Consider the following 18,773-nt stretch of genomic DNA (forward strand, 5'->3'; position numbering starts at 1 on the left):
GGAGCGAGGCCACCTGAGTTGGCCAGCGGCCACCGAGACACAGGCTTCGGACTGGGTTCTGACCCACTTGTGTGCCTTTTCCTTTTCTCTATCCAGCGGCTTCCGCTGCCCAGCTTCATCCAAAGGGGGCAGTCAGGGCTAGGCCGAGAGCCCTAGGCAAGGTCCACTATAATTGAGAACCCGGGGCTAAGTGGAGGCCATCCGACTGGACTCTGCAAAGTCTTCATTTCTGAAGACGTTCATTTTTATCATCCCTCCCTCCTTCGCTCTCACCTCTCCATGGTAAACAGAGGTGGCGCTCTTTGCTGACACGGATCGGAATGGCCGAAGTTTCTGCCTCCTTTCTTTGCCCCTTCTCTCGCGTCTTCAAGGTTGACTCATTCGGAGATCCCTAAATTCTGCCTGGGGCAAACTTTCCCCCATTAATTACCTTGAAACAACAAGTCGCTAATTGCGCTAATTATTCTCGGGCCCTGCAACACCGCCCCCCCGCGGGCCAGGCCGTATTGCAGGGAGCCCGGGCACCGGGTGGGAACCTCAGCCCCGACTCACGCGGAGGCCGGCGTTGCGGGTCCTGGGTTCGGCTGGGAGGAGCGCCCCGGGCAGGCCTGCGGCTCCTCTCGGGTCCATCGCCCAGGACCTGGCTGGAGCTCGCACACCTCCGGCGCATGGGCCGCGTCTGCTAAATAGAATGTTAGCATCTTTGAGTCCTCTCTCCCTCCCCCGACCTTACAGAGAGCTTCGCAAGTGGCCAGAGCAAGAATTAGGATAACTGACGCCGCCGGAGTACTGCGGGAGAGAGAGGCCTGCCCCTCCACCCCTGCCCACCCTACTGAAGGCAGCCCCCATCCCATTACCCTATTTTATGTTTTCATGAAGAGTCATTACCTGAAATTATGGTGTCTAATTTTTATTTTTTTATCTGTCTGTCTTATCCCCTTCCCTTCCGCCGCCCCTTGTACGTTCTTGAGACCAGAGACCTAGCCTGTCTTGTTCAGTAACCGCAGACCTATAACCCTGCAGGGAGTACAGTAAAGCCTCCATTGCTTCGTGATAAATACGTGAACGGACCGAGCGGCGGCTCCTCCGCTCCAGGGGTGAGGAGTAGACTGGAAGGTGAGGTAGACCTACACTTCCGGAGTCCACTTTTTTGAACACTTCAGAATTCAAAAGAGCTGCCGAGTGGCATTTGGGGTGGAGGGTGTTCCTTTTCTGATCGGAGTTTGGGAAACAGTGTTGACACTGAGGTACTCAGCTTCTTCCGAGACCGCTACCCAGTTCCCATCCCGTAAGACGGGCTCTCTCTGGGGGTCATGTGCTTTGTTGGGGGACGTCGGTACAGTCTGGCGTCACGATATCCCCCGCAGCACCGGGCAGGACCAGGTAGGTGTCCCCCATGTCAGTCCCCCAGGAGCGGAGGCCCTCGCCTGGTGCACCCACCCGCTCCAGGGCCCATCCACTGCAGCCCAGCCCGCGCCCCCCGTGCGTTCTTCTCATTGGCTGAAGGCATCCCTCCTGCATTCTCATAGGCTGTCCCACTTTTCCCTCCGCCCCCAGCAAGGACTGCGCGCCGCGAGTAGCCGGGAAGCGGCTCCAAGTCCGGACCTGGGAGCAGAGGCTCGGCTCGGCGCTGCGAGAGGCGCGGGGGCCGCGAGCCGGCCGAGCGCGGTTTCGGTGGGACCGGTGTTCCCATCCTGGGACTCTCTCGTGGAGCCGAGCCCGGCCAATAGGCGCATGAGGAAGAAGAGCAGGGAAATGGACTGCTATTTGCGCCGCCTCAAACAGGAGCTGGTAAGAGCGGAGCGGGAGCCGAGGGCTGGGAGGGCTGCTCCGCCACGACGGGTACCTGGCCTCCGCCAGGACCCCGGGACCGCGACGCGCGCGGGGCCGAGGCCCAGAGAGGAGAGGAGGGCACACGGCGAGCAGGCGGAGGACAGGGCCTGTCCTGAGGAAAAGGGGCCCCGTGGAAACTTGGAGCAGAGACTTGTGTGAGAGGGAGGCAGGCACGAACGAGTGAGAGAGACGGAGGGAGCCAAGCAAGTCCAGACCGAAATGTGCCCAGAGACCCGAGGGAGCAAAGAGGGCTCACCCGAGACGCGGTGGGACCCGGGCGCCCGCACGGAAAGAGCGGAACGCGGCTGCCGGGCAGCTGGGGCTGCGCGGGGCGCCGGGAGGAGGGTGCGTGGCTCCAGCCCTGCGCGGGGCAGGAGGTCGGCCAGGGACTGCTCGCTCGAGGGGAGCTGGCACCTCCGGGCACCCCCCCAGCTGTGGCGGCCGGGCTTGGCAGGGCTGGCGCGGCTGCAGGGGCAGGCCCTGCCGGCTGTCTGCCCGGACTTGCCTGCCAGCGGGGAGGGGGCTGGCAGCTGGACCGGCGGGGGCGGGCCCGGCGCGGGAGGACGGGCGCCGCCTGGCAGCTCGCGAGCGGGAGTGCGGAGGCCCAGCCAGATGTCAGGGGTCTGGGCTGGGGGAACGAGGAGGGAACGTGCAGAGGCCGGGGTACGGGGGCCGGGAGAAGTGGCACAGTCTCGGGGTCGGGGGGTGGGCGGCGGGGCGTGGAAATCGCCCAAGTGGGGAGAGCGGCTTCTGCCGAAACTCTGTTGTGGGAGGCGCATTGCTTCTTACTGACTTAATATCCCTCCCCCTCCCACCTGCCACCTCTCTTGTTCTACCCACCACGAGAATTCAGACATATTATGCACGTCCCCCACCTGGGCCGCCACAGCCGTCTCTGTCAACCAGGCTCTCCTGGGGCTTTGCCTCCGCCTCCTTTTGTCCCTTTTAGTTTGTTTCTCTTGGAGTCGACCTCTTCTCGGTCTCACTTTTCTCCCCTCTTTCTTCTTGCTTTTCAGGGCCAGGGGCACCCAGGCTGACAACAGCAGACCTGGATCCAAAAAGTGCCAGCCCATGGCTCTCCAGATTCCATGACAGCCTCTCCCACTCCTGCCTGCAAACTGTCCACTCTTCCCGCTGGGGAGGGAGCTTGGCAGCTTTAACAGGGGCCAGCTTGGGGGGGAGGGGGAGCTTGTAGCAGCAGGTGTTCTCCTTGATGTTTCCTGGTCAAGTGGCCCAGACACTCTTTCTGTCTGTCCCACTCCGGGGCCTGCCTTCTCAGGTCAATGGTCACTTCTCTGGGACTTCCTCCCCAAGCCCTTTTGGTGGTGACACTCAGATGGGAACATTACCCAGAGGAATGCTTCTTAGATGAGGGACAGAAGAGTCTCCATCATGTCCTTTCCCATACTCATTTTCTCATGCTTTCCATGTCAGTTTAGGATGGCTGGCCCCAGCCCACACATAATTCTGACTTGTCCCATTCACTTGTCCAATACCAGAAGGAAAGGTCAAGGTTGCCACAGATAACGTCTGAAGTCCAAGGGCCATGCTGAGAAAAGAATCTAACAGAATCCTCTTTTTTTTGCTTGGAATCTGGGACCACACCACCCACCTCAGGATCTGCCTTAATAGAGGGTTTGTGGGTGTTCCTGGCACGGGCTTGAATTTTAAAATCCTACTGATTTGCATTTTTTACAGCACCTTAGGTGGGAGGTGGTGAGGGGGGGCGAAGACAGTCTGTGGACGCCGGGAGAATAAAAAAGGCAATAGGAATCTGCACGGAGCTGAGCTCCAGGTCTTGATTTGCACGCTCTCCTGCCAAGGACTTGAGCCCCAGTCCCCGGAAGGAGGAAGGGGAGAGGCTGAAGTCACCCAGCTCCCCATTAGCTTTCATTTGGCCCTTTGTCTGAACAGCTTCAGCCTTTGACTCTCTTGGAGAGGAAGCCAAATGCCTGGCCTGGGGCCCAGAATGACACTCAGATGGGAGAGCTCTGCACCCTCCCTCCACCCATGGTGTTCCGCCCCCTCCCCAGTGCCAGTCTGCCCAGAAAGGAGACAGAGCAGAGTGACAGGCAGAGCTATTAGAGTCTTGTTCACTCCCTGACGCCTCAGCCCAGGGCTTAGGCAGAGCCAGATCTCAGTGACTCTGTTTTCCCAATGGAGTGAAGGAGAAGGTGGAGCTGAGTTAGCTCAGCCTCAGCCTTTTGGCTCCTCTAAGGACTTTGGGGTTTGAATTCACCGCAGCTTGGTTGTGCCTGGGTTAGGAAGGTGTTGGCTTGTTTATCCCCTGGGTCTGCAATGGGCTGGGAAAGGCTTATAGTCAGTATGTGTCATGAGCTTGAAGTGTGTGTGTGTGTGTGTGTGTGTGTGTCATGAGCTTGAAGTGTGTGTGTGTGTGTGTGTGTGTGTGTGTGTGTATGTGTGTGTTCATCCCAGGCAGAATCTTCCCTGCCACCCAGGAGGACTGTGTGGTGCTTGGCTTTGCCCTAAGTTAGTGTGTGCCCAGGAATGGCACTCATGTAATACTAGTCAAGTTCTACGTTCATTTATGCCATTAAATTCCCTTCAAGAAGCATACGTCCTACAGACACTGTGGGTTAAGGCTGCTGGAAAAAGAAACATCAAGGAGTTGTGAAATTTTCTTTGTCGAGGGTGTTGTGCACTCCTCTCCTGCCTCATGGTCCTGCCCTTGGCCCAGAAAATCTAGACAAGAAGAGTCTGATATTGAAAACCAAAGTAGCAGAATTTCCCAATTTCCTGAAGCAGAAAATTTGCATTGTAACAAGTGAGCACTGGAGGGACGCTGAGAGTTTGGGGATCCTGGCTCAATTAGGTTGATGTCTGGAGAACTGGCCCTTCTCCCCTATTTGGAAGAGGACAGGGATCTGGTTTCAGGGCTGAAATGTAGCAGGAGAGTAGCAGCAGCTGACACACTTCTTCCTAAGGATGAGGGGGTCAGGGCTGCAACTACTCAGTAGGGAATATATCTCTCCCCACTCCAGCAGCCAAAGAGGGGCCCTGCCTGAACACAGGCCTTGGGACCAGCTGTTCCTTATACACTGCTCCCTTGAGGGCTTCCAACAAATGGGGTAGACATAGGCACACAGAGGAAGCAGATGTAAGATGCTCACAGGGTGTTGCTCATGAGTTCAGATCAGTGTAGAGCAAACAGAGTGCATAAAGGCTGAGTAAAGTACAGCCAGGGTGGGAAGGCTTCCTGGAGGAGGAGGAGGTTGATGGAACCAGCTCCTTTAATGTCGATCCTAGCTGAGGCCTGGTGAAGCAGCAGAGAGACTTCTCTCAGGCTGGGGAAGGTCCTTCTAGAACAACTTGGTGTTCCTAGAAGGCAATTATCTAGCCACTAGTGGCCACAAGTTCAGGAGATTCTGGTACATGGAGGAGGACCAGAGCATAAAGACAAAATAAGGAGGAAATAAGAAGGTGATAGAGGAGGTACATTAGGAACAGCCTTCAGCTCTTGGGGCAAAAGAGCAAGTTTCCTGAGGCAGAAAAAAGCTTCTGCAAAGGATCTCATAATGTGGTCTCCCTTGATGTTTAGAGCTAGAGTGAAGAGGACTTTGCTGGGGTGTGCTGTAGTCAGTGGGAAGAGCATGGAGCACAGGATTTGGGGTCAGGCCAACCTGAACTCAAAACCTGGCTCTGTGTGACCCTGGCAGATTATTTGACGTCTCTGTTCCTTAGCTTTCTCATCCGTAAAATGGGCTTTTAAAAGTACCTACTTTATACAGCTACTGTGAAGATTATGTCAAGTGCCTCCCCAGCTGTATGTCCCTAGCACATAACACAGTACCTGATGTGTTGTAAGCACTTGGTAAACTCACAGTGATGAACTGATCAGACTGGTGTGCATGTGTCATTCATTCACAGAACACACTTATTGAGTTCGTACTATGTTTAAAGCACTTTGCCAGGCACTAGTACTTTGGTTACAAATATAAACAGACACTGATCCTGCTTTCAGGAAACTTAGAGTTTAATGGGAGTGATAATAGTAACAACATATATTGATGTTAACACTTACTGATATGCCAGATATCTCAGGTATTGTGTCAGTTGCCAAAGCAACACTAAGAAGTTGTACTTCCATTATTCCCATTTTATAAATGGGACATGGGAAGGTTAAGTGGCTTGGCCAAGGTATAGAGCTGATAAGTGGCAGAACTACGATTCAAACCCAGCCAGTCTGACTGCAGATCTCACACTCTTCGCCAGTATATGCACGCGAATGTCTTGTATAGAAACGGAGGATACGTACTAGATGAGAGGCACACATTCAGTGCTCTGAGAGGGAGGAATTACCTCCAGCTAGGGGGTCAGGGAAGGCTTCGTGGAAGTGGTAGCATTTGAACCACACCTCGAGGGATAAATAGGGATGGGCACAGGAGAAAAAGAGCATTTCAGGCAGATGATGAAAACGACATGACCAAAACGTGCAGAGATGGAAGTAATGGGGGTGTTTGAAGACTGTCTAGAGGGGACATTTGAAGACTCACTGGATTATGGCTAGAACATAGGGTATATGCAGAAAAAGAGTGGGCAACAGGGCTGAAAGAGCTGTTGAGAGCAGAAGGGGGGGCGGGGTTGAATGCCATGCTGAAGAGTCTGACCTTTTCCATATGCATTGCCGAGCAGCGTGGTTAGAGACGTGCCCTGGGATCTAGGAGGTGGTTGGGGTGGGGATGGGGGGAGGGAGGAAATTGAGGCGGGAAGATGAGGTAGAAGGTTATCACAAGAGTCCACACAGGAGAGTATGAAGGCCTGAATCAGAAAGGAGAAAAAGAAGGTAACTCTTTGAGGTCCCTTGGATGCCCAAGGAACTTGGTTCACTGGCTGCCTTGGAGAGGGGCTAAAGCTGGACAGGGGAGAGGTGAGGCTGAGAGGCAAGCTCCCTGCAGGGGCGAGACTGGGCCCCTCTCTCCGTCTGTCTGCCTCTTGCCCAAGCACATGGCCCCCGGTAGATTGTTCAGTTGGGAGAGTGGGCTCATCCATCTCACACTCCCTCCTTTCTTTACCCTCCTCCCTCCTCCGGCTCTTGGCACAGTTTCTACCTTACCTTCCTGTTGAGAGTTCCAGCCAAGAGCAGGGGGCTGTGAAGGTCCCTATTCACGGAGCTGGAGAATGGGCCACTTGGCAAAAGCTGGGCTTTTCCCATTTCCGGCCCTGAACCTCCTTCTAGCTTCCAGAGGGGCTGAAAGGAACTGTGTGGGGATCTTGTGAGTAATGGGGGTGGGGGGAGCGAGGCAGGGCACACTGCCAGGTCCATGGGCAAAGCTGGAGCCTGTGTCAAAGGATTCTGGCTGAGCTGGGAGAGGGCGTGAGATGGATGGATGGAGGGCACAGCTGTGGGATCAGTCAGGGGCCTAGGAGAGGGCTTGGGAAGGTTGCCGAGGATGCTGGTGTCACATTTTCCCATCCTTACTCCTCCCAAACCACAAAGGGCCCAGCGAGTGCCATGGAGGGGAGCTGTCCATGGGCAGCTGAGCCCTCACCACCCCGCGGAGGGCTCAGGGCTGGAGGGCCAGGATGGTGGGGTTTGGCTTCCCAGCAAGCATCTTCCCCCTTCAGATGAGTCAGTGAAGAAACACCTTAAGTGGAAGTGAACCGAATTGGGTCTTGGAGTCCCTCCACGACTTCATGTTCTTCCTCCCTATGTGATGATAATTGCCCTCGCACGTCCCACTGACTATCCTGGTTTCTTCTCACAACAATCCCATGAGGCTGAAGAGTCAGGGATTATGATGACATGGAAAGCTCACTGGCCTGGAGTCAGAGGGCCAGGCATGGCGTCCCAGTCCTGCCACTAATCCACCTCGGAACCTCAGGCAATAGATCTGTGTTTCCACTGGCGGTGCTCAAGATGACATCAGGTGATACTCAGACGAAAAGCTTAGTTTCGATAGATAGATGGATAGATAGATAGGAAGCGTTACCATCTGTTTATGGCAAGTGATATACATTTCATATAAGTTTCCATATAAATCCATTAATTTATATAAACAGATTTAAGTAAAGTATTAAGTAGGAGACTAGGTCATATATAGATATGGTGAAATCATGAAGGAAAGTCTAGGGAAGCGTGTTTAGGAAACACTGAGGGAGAAAACGAACCTCTCAGCTCCCTAGCTTCCTAATCCATTAAGTGGGGTAAGTCCAACTGCCTCGTCAGACTTCCGGAGCAATTGTGGGGATCAGACGAGGTCATGTAGAAGACAGAGCCAGTGCTACACACGTGTGAGGGGTTATCATTTCACAGTCAGAATCCGAAGCACGAAAGGTTGGTGAATCTGCCCCATGTGGAGTGGCCGAGTTAGTCAGCTGGAGGGGGCCAGGTCTCCACAGGACAGCATGGGGCTCTTCACAAACCCTAGGAGGGTGCCCCGGGGGCATCCAGCTCCACCACAGGGAGGAAGCCAGGGGCTGGTTTAGATTGCAGTGGGAGAGATTAGAGTTTGACAGGAAGAAAATGTTTAGAATGAGACATTTGGAGGCCCAGAAGATGCTGGGGGTGGGAGATGGGCTGTGGGGTGGGGTGGATGCAAGGAGGGTGGTGAGACCTTTCTCAGAAAGGGTTCGCACAGCCGTCTCTAGGATACGCTTATCACGGGTGTTGTGCTTGGCGGTGGAGCAGGCTAGCTCTGTGCCTGTGTGCACACGTGTGTGTACAAGCGTGTGTGAGTGTGTGTGAGCTGGGGTGGAGAAAGACGGTAGTGCCTGTTAGAGCCATTCCCACTCAAAAGAATCAGAACTAATTAGGCCTTCTTGTGACTTTTCCACCTGAGCCCTGAGGGCAAGTTGGGTATGACTTGGCACCGTCCCGAGGCACTGGGAGGCCAGAGAGGAGCTCATCACCTACAGCATGGGATTTAGTGTTCGTTTCTAGCTCGGGACTTTCTCAGGTTTGGCGCCTCTCCTTTACGCCCACCCCACGTTGCTCTCTCTTCTCCCTCTCGGCCAGAGAAACCTTGGGATCTGAGCGGGTCCCACGCTCTGGGGAAGACAGCAGCCTGCCCTCTGGCTCTTTCTCCTTGGGTGACATCACTCCCCCCGGGCTGGGAAAGGCAGCTCGCTTCTCCATCAGGCGCCCCAGCCGATGCTCCTGCCTCCCCACTCCCTGGCCTCCCTGTTTCCCACACTCGGGCTTCCTTCTTCCATCCTCAGCCCCCTCACAGCTGCCTTCTTGCCCTCCAAGGTCAGCGCTCTGTGGCTGGCTGACCAAATCTGGCTGGACCGTGGGCAGGAGGATGCGAGGCTTCCCTTTTCCTTCCTCTGTGTGGTGCCAGGGTGGGAAAAGGGACCAGACGAGACGTTTCTCCTCAATCAAACCAGATAGGTGAATGGAGTCCTATCACTACTGCGTGTTCAGGTTCACTGAGGAAGAAATGTTCTGGAAGTTCTCAGGAAGTCTTAAGATAACAGCCAAAATCCACCTGTAGGCCACGCATAAACACACATTACCTCATCTCGTCTGTCCAAAGTTGGACCAGGCAGGAACTCTTATTCCCATTTTAAAGAATGGAGAAATTGGAGTTCCCTGGCGGTCTAGTGGTTCGTAGGATGCAGCACGTTCACTGAAGTGGCCCAGATTCAATCCCTGATGGGGGAACTAAGATCCTGCAGGCCGCACAGGGCGGCCAAAAAAAGCAAGAATGGAGAAATTAAAAAACAGAATTTAAATAGCTTGCTCAGATCACACAGCTATTACATGGCAGAGCTGGGATTTGAACCCTGTTCTGTTTGTCTCCAGAACCCAAGATCTTAACCAATGCACTATCATTTTCCATAGGGCTGCAACTTCAGCTCTTATTTACTTAAATGGGGCCTCTGTTTTATGGGCATCCCTGAATTCATACATACCCACACATTCATTCTCACTTTAAAAAGGTAGAAAATGTCAGCATTATTTCTTAAGGATTTTTCCATACTGGAAGGGATTGAATGGGGTCATTTCATTCCTCCCACCGCCTCTGACCTGGACTGTGTTTAGCCTTCTGGAAGGAAGCTGGCAAGCTCCGACTCTGGGCCTCTTGGTGAAATGAAACCTTGAGAAAGGTTCCTGACCCTTCCTCCCTGGGTAGTGACTTACTGAGGGCAGCAAGCAATTTGGGGTGCTCAGTGGTACTCAGTGTGTTTTATGGATATGTAGTAAGTGCAGAGGTGCTAGCTGGGTTCTGGGGCAACACAATGATGTGTAGATCTCAGTCCCTGCCCCCAAGAAGTAGATGCTCAATGAATGTTTCATCAGTGACCCAGCACTTAAATGCACAGAGGAGCTGTGAGTAGCAGGACAACAGGGAAGAGCGTTTTAAGTATCACAGAAGAGGTTCTGATGGGAGTGTGGGGTGTATATGGGAGTGGATTATGCTTCTGAGTGGCGAGTGACAGGGTCGGAGGTGTGTGTCGGGAAGCCTGATTTGGTGGCCTGCAAGGAGGCTTCTGCAGCATTGCAGGGGGTAGAAGGGCAGATGTGCAGCATCTGGGGACAAGAACGGCCAGTGGGGTGGGAAAGCCAATTATGACCCTGAGGTTCCAGGTTGGGGTGAGTGGTATGAGGCAGGGGGCAGAAATAGGATAGTCGGTGCAGCAGTTTGCCAGGAAGGGACCTTGAGGAGTTTGGTTTGGGGCTCAGAGTCTCCTGACTCTGCTCTGGGTCTTCCAGTTGTGGCTGAGCTGCCTCCAGAAGGAAGGGGTCAGGAAGGTAGAAGCCAAAGAGGCCAGAGCAGGGGGCCGTCAGCAAGCGTGGCCACGCCACAGGCTGTGTCTCCTGCTGCTGCTGCTGCCACTCAAATGGAGCATGCTTGCCCAGCAGCCTGGCACACCCCAGGCCATGAGGCCCCGAACCACCACTTCTTCTTGCTCTTTCTTGGGGAAGGTGCAGAGTGGGGGCAATCTTACACTCAGCAATGGCTTCCTTGCCCTCAGCGACAGTCAGTCCTCCACTGCCTGTTAGCACTGCTGGCTCAGGAGAGCCTGGGCTGGCCCCTAACCCCCACCAAAGCCCGAGTTGGCAGGGGAGGGTGTGACCCTAAAGCCTGAGAGGGTCAGCTGCCAGCACAGCGCTGCAGAGCCTCTGCGCCTGCCCTCCCAGGCCCTGCACCCCTCCACCCTGTGGGCTCAGCTCTGTGCGTTAGGACAAGGCTGGGAGGTAAGATGATCCCGGTGGGTCTCTGGGGGGCTTAAGAAACAGATGGTCCCCTTGCCTGAGGTTTGCTGTTGTAACATGAGCAGATCTGGGGAGGGAGCTGGCGGAACCAAGGCAGCTTGGGCCCGGGGACGGGAACCTCGTGAATGTTATCAGACAAAGCATCCCCTGCCCAGCCTCCAAACTCGGCCCTCACCCAAGTCAATCTCTTAGCCCCTTCCAGCTGGCACCTGGGACTCGGGCCTTAGACACCCACAGAGGGGCTGGGGAACTGGCCCCCAGTGTCCCCACTCTTGGCTAGGACAGCGGAGCCAACTGGGCCAAGAAGGCAGGAAGAGCACTGGAGCCAAGTTTGAGAGCAGCTGAGAGGGGACAGGTGTTGGGAAGGGAGAGAAGGGCTGGGCAGAGCTGGGCAGGGGTCTCAGCAAACAGGAGCTTCGTGGCTCCTTATCTGTCTCCTGACCTGCCAGATGTGAACAGCAGTGAAAGGAAACCCCAGGCCTACCCTCCCTTTCTCTTAGGGAATCTGAGCCCCTCCTCTTCCCTAGCGTCCCTCTCAGCCCTCCTCCACTGCCCAGCCATCCTGAGGCAGTGCTTGGTGGTTAGGACTCTAGCATTTGGAGTGAGACGTCCTGTGTTTGAGTCCCAGCAGCGTGAGCCATGTGACCTTAGGCAAGTTACTTCACTCTCACCGTGGTTAACTCATACGTTAACATGAGAATTATAATACCAACCTCCTAGGGTTTATATAAGGATGCAGTGAGATGATGTGCACAGAATACTTAGCTCAACTCCTGTTACACGGTAACTGCTCACAAATTGTTATTGTCTTCATCATCCTCGTCTCAGGGAGGCTCAGGAGAAGAGGGCACAGACACAAAGGACACAGGTGGCCACCGGAACTTTCTGTACCGTCAAAGTGATCTCAGTGCCACCTCTTACCTTCTATGTAATCTTGAGCTAGTTACTTATGTGCCTCAGTTTCCTCATCTGTAAAATAGGAACAATAATACTACCTCACAGAGTAGTTGGGGAGATTAACTATAGATTAATTATACATATGCATATATGTATACATATATGTAGCTCAGGACGGTGCTTGTCTTAGCAAGTTAGCTGCCATTAATAGTATTTCCTTTATCCAGCCATATCCGTGTCAAAATTCCTCCTCTCCCAGCCCTGATCTGCACTGTACTAGGCTGTACAGAGATGGGGTCAGTGCCAGGCTGCAATGACCCTGGAGGTGTGTGTTTGGGGAACAGCCCTTCCCCCTGGCTCACAGGCCCTGTGCTCTCTCCCCTGCAGATGTCCATGAAGGAAGTGGGCGATGGCTTGCAGGATCAGATGAACTGCATGATGGGGGCGCTGCAAGAACTGAAGCTCCTGCAGGTGCAGACAGCACTGGAGCAGCTGGAGATCTCTGGAGGGGGTCCTGCCCCAGGCTGCCCTGAAAGCCCCCGGACGCAGCTGGAGCCCCCTCAGTGGGAGGGTGGCAGCGGTCCTGCCAGGCCTGCGGGCTGCTCCCCCTCCAGCCAGCCTGCTCTGGGCAGCAGCGCCAAGCTTCCATCTCCTAGGAGTGTGTGTGGGAGGGATCTAGCTCCCCCGCCCAGGACACGGCTGCCAGAGCACCAAAGCTGTGCCCAGCGGGGGCCAGAGCTGGTGGAACCGGATGACTGGACCTCCACGTTGATGTCCCGGGGCCGGAATCGACAGCCTCTGGTGTTAGGTGACAACGTTTTTGCGGACCTGGTGGGCAACTGGCTGGACTTGCCGGAACTGGAGAAGGGTGGGGAGAAGGGTGAGACCCCGGAGGCAGGAGCCCCCAAAGGAGGGAGGGGCCCGCCGCGGGAGCTGGGCCGCAGGTTTGCCCTAACAGCAAACATCTTTAGGAAGTTCTTGCGTAGTGTGCGGCCTGACCGTGACCGGCTGCTGAAGGAGAAACCAGGCTGGGTGACACCTACGGCTTCTGAGCCCAGAGCCGGACGCTTGCAGAAGGGCAAGAAGCGGGGCCATTCCAAGGGCTCTGGACATTGCCCCTTCCCAGGTGCCTTGGAGCCCAGACGAGGGGAGAATCCTTCCACCAGCTGCCCCAAGGCCCTGGAATCCTCACCCTCTGGCTTTGATGTTAACACAGCGGTTTGGGTCTGAATCCTAGAGGTAGAAATTTGACTGACCCAAAAGGGCCCCTGGGAAAGAGGCCAGGTGGTATGGCTTTCAAAAGCCTAACTCCAAGTCCCTTCCGCCGAGAAGGGAGGGAGAAGCAGCAGAAGGTCTGGAGCAGAGCTGACAGGCCTGTAGCTGGGCGAGGCTGTACTAGGGGCTGGCTGGTGGGGGAGGCAAGAGTCCCTGGACAGAGAGAGAGAGAGAGAATGTGTGTGTGTGTTGCTTTGGGGCTGGAGGTGACAGCAGGAGAGGGGCAGGGGGAGAAGACCAGGAAATCCTTCTGACATTCCTTCACTGCCCCCAAAGACCTCAGTGTAACATTCTGCATGGATCGGGCACTGGGGCCACAGGTTCCCCAGAGACATCGCCAATAAAGACCTTGTTTCTCGTGTCCCCAGCCTCATAACTGTTTGCTTCCTTGGCAAAGCGCTGCTCCAGGCACAGGTAGTAAAGCCTGGCCCTCCTGGGAGTGGGAGCAGAGAGGCAAATTCCCACCCCCTTCTGTTGCCCTTGAGATTTCAGCCCATCCCTGGACCCTGAGAAACGGCTGACTAAGGAGTGTGTATAAGGAGTACTTGGGGAAGCCCCAAGCCTTTCCAGAAGCACAGGAAAGGAAAGCTACTATTTGTATAGCACGTTAAACGTCTGAAAGCCTTTTCATATCCATTATCTCCTTCGTAAATGGGCGAGAAAGGCAGGTATTATCCCCATTTTCCAGATGAGGAAGTAAGCCTGGATGTGCTACCTGTCCAAGTACAGGCCGCAGGCAGGGGCTGACTGAAGAACAGACGCCGGGCCCTGGAATCACACACACTCCTTCCCCAACACCCTGTCTCCAGCTCAGAACTTCCACCCAGGGCACAAGAACATGTGAATTCACCAGTGAGGCAAGGTGAGCCAAGAAGAAATACGCGCTCATTTAAAAATGCCTTTGGCCTCATCTTCCCACCTTGTCCAGGACAACCCAGGGTGGAGGGGCAGCAGCTCAGCTCCGGCACCCGGCACCCGTGGCTACACCTAAAGCCGTGCTGGGCACGTGGCCCGGAGAGCAACGCTGCCAGATCCAGGGCCCGCCTGCCTGTCCCTCCCGCCCTGGCAGGGAACGCCCACTGGCTGGGAAAAGACAATGTGGGTCCCTGTTTGGGCCGAGCCTGACCAGCAGGGCAATCCGTTTCTCCTCCCTCACCTCCTCCTGGCTGAACTCCCCTCTGCCTGATGGGGAGTGACAGCTGCAATTAGAGGCAAGCCGCCTTCCCGCCCTCAGAGCATTTAATACCAAATTGTAGAGGAAAAAATAACAAGGGCTCTTCCTGCATCCTGGACCCCTGGGGGCAGAGATGGAGGGAGGGGGCTTAGAGTGAACAGCCCCAGAGCTCTAGTTGGGAAGCGATTAGGGTCACCCTCAAATTCCCACACAGTCAAATGGTAGACGTGTAGTTTTCGGTGGCAGAAGCTACAAGAGGAAAGGTGCTTATTAATTTTTGTGTGTGTGTGTGCGCGCACAATGGCTATTGGCCAGGCAGTGTGCACACGTCTTTCAAACTTCAAAATGACCCTAGAAGGTATTGTTAATACCTGGTAATTCAGTGGAGGCTCTGAGGGGTCCTGTAAGCTGCCCATATGAGGTTACTAGCAAATGAAAGAACCAGGATTTGAAACAGAGGGATGTCTGGCTCCAAAGCCTGTACTTTCCTCGTGTCTCCCTGGAGTTTACCAACCGAGCTAGCCCTTTCTGGAGGAGGAAGCCCCTGCCCATCCTTCCTGTCTCCCCACAGAAATCTGAAATCCATCCTGGGTGAAGGCCCATCGGCTGTGGCTGCCTTGGGTGGCGGAGTGATGTGTGTGTGTGTGCACACGTGTAGAATGTGTGTGTGTGAAGATCCCACCTACTGAATCGCTGAGTCCGGAGAGGAGGGAGCCATGGGCTGCTGGATGGGGGAGAAGCTACCCAGCAGTTACTCAAGAAGGCACCAGCTCCGAGTCAGGAATGATCCTACAGGAAACCAGGTCACCTCTTGGCCATTCATCTGTGACGCATCAGTTTTGTGGACAGTCATTGCGATTCAGACCAACTGAACAAAACTTTCTGAACACTTCCCAGTGCCAGGCGTTGTGATAGGAACTAAGAACAGAGCAATGACAAGGACCCAGTTCCTGACTCAAGGGGTCCAGTGGGAAGAAAGAAGAAACTCTTAACCCAAAGGTTAGCCAGAAGGGATCCAAGGGAATGAAAACTCACTGCAACTTGGGCCAGAACAAAACAATGAGTGACACATGCTGCCACAAAATTTGCAGGTGTTGGGCACTGCCTGCTTCGTGCTCTTATTTCCTTCTTACCACATTCTGGAAATAGCTGCTGTTACTCCTGTTTCACATGGAGAGGCTCAGAGAAGTTCAGCAACTTGCCGAGGGTCCCAGTGCCAGAGCTGGGATTGAAATAGTTCCAGCTGACTTGCAGGCTTACGCTTTTCACACCGCCCCACAAACTGTCCATATTTACTCCAAAGCCAAGTCAAGAGGAACAACAACAAAACCCATCCTCCCCGCATTATCCACGCATGGAGAATAAATGGAATGCTGGCTGCCAGTGGCGGAATTTTGCCCGGGTCTTGACAGGGCTGATGTAGTGTGCCCCATCCCGTGCTTTGATGATGAAAGATTAGGGCCAATTCATGTGTGTCCCCCCACCCCCATTATTTTTCCTTCTCCGTCCCCTTTTGGGCTCCTGCCGGGAAAATGATGGAGACTATTTTACTGACGCTGAGGGGAGAGGTGAATGGGAATGCGTGCGGCCTAAGTGATACAGGAATGTGGGGGGGGAGCCATGTGTGAGGGGAAGTAGTGGAAGGAAGCTGAGAGAAATTGACAGCTTAATGCTGCCCCTGGGGCTCATTTTATGGTTATTTAGGACATGCAAATAAGCTGGAAGTTCATTTGATACCCTCCCTGGCATGGGGTCCGCCTCACACCTGGCCCACTTCCCTGGCAGGTACCGGGGTCCCCTGATTGGCTCAGGCATCTGCTCAGGACCCCACCTGCTTCTCTGTGGCCCTGAGACCAGAGTGTGTCTGTAGATGATCCCTGGCCACAAGCAGGAACTAGAAGAGTCCCTGTGGCCGGAGGGCCTGCCTAGTCCCCTTCCTTTCTCTTCCCATCCCTTCAGCCCTGGGACCCCTCTTTCCCAGAGGGTCCCTCTTCCTCAGGTGGAGAGCCGAACTCAAACTTGCCCCGAGGACCAGAGACCTGGCTCAGCTCTGTCCCTGCCACGTGGCCCTGTTCCGCAGAGCGCTGTGGCAAGCGGGGCGCCCCCATCTTTCCCGAGTCACAGCAACACTTCCTACAGGGCCTCCCTAAAGCGGGAGCACAGCCTGTCTCTCGGCGGGTATCTGGCTCTCAGTGCCCGCCAGGTGCCTTCCCCAGCCAGGGCAGTCACGGCACTTCTGCCGGTACCCGGGCATGGGCACTGGATTCCGGAGTCAAACAGGATAGGAGACCCCCTTGCCCGTCACTGTGTAAGCTTGAGTGGGTGGCTTAACCTCCCTGAGCCTCACTGTTCTTGGTGTGAAACGGCGAAAACGCAGGGCTGCTGTGAGATGTGAAGGACGTGAGGCACCTCGGGCTCTAGAACCCAGCAGAAGCTCAGTATGTATCAGATGAGCGACCGTCACTTCAGGCGCGGACCAAGTGACCGAGGGCCAAAAACACTGAAAGATCAAGAACAGCTTTCTCAGAGCCTTGGTCTCTTCTTCTGGCCCTATTACCTCACAGAACTGTAACAAGGATCAGAGAAGACAATAAGTGTGAACATGTTTTTGTACATTGTAAAAATATTACCCGGATGGGCTATTTGCCAAATGGCAAACAATTTACACTTTTCCGTGGAAGGATATGTGTGTGCACGTGTGTAGGGGGCTGGGTACGGAGGGGCAGCAGCATAGGCTGAGCTCAGGAATGGTGCTTGAAGACCCCCCACTGCCTGAGGATGTGCTCTAGGGAGCACCCCCATCCCCGCCCGCTCCCTCACAGTAAACCCTCAGGGCCCGCGCATTCCTGGCAAGGACTAGAGAGGTGGACGAGCCAAGTTCTGATGGTTTTGAGGAGTCAGTGTTGCCGCCCCACACTCTCACCCGCATCACTCTCTGAAATCATCTTTGTGTTACTGGTCAGAGAGAGGCCTCCAAGGAACAAAGAGGGAGGGAGCCCTTCTCGGGCACCTACTCCTCAACACAACACTTGGGGCAAAAATAATCTGGCAGGGAGCCATGACTGCAACTAACACTCCGCCTTTTCCCTGTATCTTGGCCAGGCTGGGCCCTGGGTCCGGGAGGGAGCAGGGTCTCTGACTCTCCACCAGGTCTCAGGCCACAGCTGCCGCGCTTCTGCTCCCTGGCTTCCACTCCACTGAATCCATTCCCTGTACGCCCCTCTGGACCCATCCCTCAAGACAGCCACCCTGTTCCGGGGGCATAGGAATCACTGCCAAAAATGCCCTCCTGCGAGCTCTGCACCTCCGGCAGAAGCCCACCACGACCCAGCTCTGGGCTCTCCGCCCTGCCCCCTAGTTCTTCCCACTGGCCGGGGCGGGGCGGGGGGTGGGTTCAGGCACAGCAGATGCCACCTGGTTTTTGGGGGAGGTGCCCCCATCCAAGGGAAGAATTGGGTTTTGTTTCCCTGTTTCCCCCGCTCTGCACATGTTACTCCCCTGGCTGCTTTCCCTTTCCTCCTGTGCCTCCCCCTCAGGCCCCTTCCTCACCTCCCCCTGCCGACCGGAGGGCCCACAGCTGCAAGGAAATGCTGCCTGGGCTCTGGGAGGACAGGAGGTGAAGGAAGTGTCTTCAAGATCCTGTGACTTCATCCTCATTGGGCCTGTCTTCCGTGGGTGTCTGGAGGCCCAGTCCTTCCCAACAGACCCCAATGGACTTTCTCAGCCTTACTTCTGGGCACTTCCCACCCCCCAACTTGACGCTCCAGGGAGGTGAGCACTTTGCTCCAAGCTTGGGGTTTTTATGCCTCTAGGTCTTTGCATTGCTGTTTCCCCACTGCCTCTGCCCGGCTGACCTGTTAACGCACCTTTCACTCTGCAGTCTAGAGGGCATCTCCTCTGCGAAGCCCTCCCCAGGGGCTTTATCTGTGCCTGTACCCAACCACAGGACTTACTTTGTAAGTCACCCTAGCAACTCCTCTCCCACCACTCCTGTACCTCCAGCACCGCGGAGCACAGGGCGCTCGACGTGACCTCCACTCCTCAGAGTGAACCCTCTGCTGAGCCCGGCTCCTGCATCTCCTGCTTTAGGCAAGACCAGCAGTCAAGGCCCCTCAGCTGCCTCCCCAGGCCCACTTCTCACTCAACTCCTCAGTCCACTCCCCAGGAGAGAGGAGCTGGGGCCAACATCACTTTCAAGAGAGTAAACTCCCCAACCTGAGCCCCCCTCCCCAAGCTGTTGTGTGGTGCCCTCTGTCTCTGGCCCGTTGCTTTGGCGTCTCCACCCTAGCTTTCCAGGCCAATTCTACTGTAACACGGGCTGTCTGAGGAGCCCTGGCCCTCCCCCTCCCACCCAGCTCCCTGCCCCTGGCATGCTGTCATCCGGCCGCCCAGAGCTCAGGTCCTGCAGATGAC

The 18,773-nt window shown here is 55.2% G+C and overlaps 1 protein-coding gene across 1 annotated transcript; it reads left to right on the plus strand.

The window, feature by feature from the left end:
- Window positions 1-1,734: 1,734 nt before the first annotated feature.
- On the plus strand, window positions 1,735-13,141 carry INKA2 (inka box actin regulator 2; the record flags this gene model as incomplete). The annotated part of the gene is made up of 2 exons (XM_082833425.1): window positions 1,735-1,791; window positions 12,299-13,141. 2 exons carry the CDS (start codon window positions 1,735-1,737, stop codon window positions 13,139-13,141), a joined length of 900 nt encoding a protein of 299 aa, XP_082689551.1.
- Window positions 13,142-18,773: the final 5,632 nt, after the last annotated feature.

The sequence above is a fragment of the Leucopleurus acutus genome, assembly GCF_964270905.1.
Source record: "Leucopleurus acutus genome assembly, chromosome: 2".
NCBI lineage: Eukaryota > Metazoa > Chordata > Mammalia > Artiodactyla > Delphinidae > Leucopleurus > Leucopleurus acutus.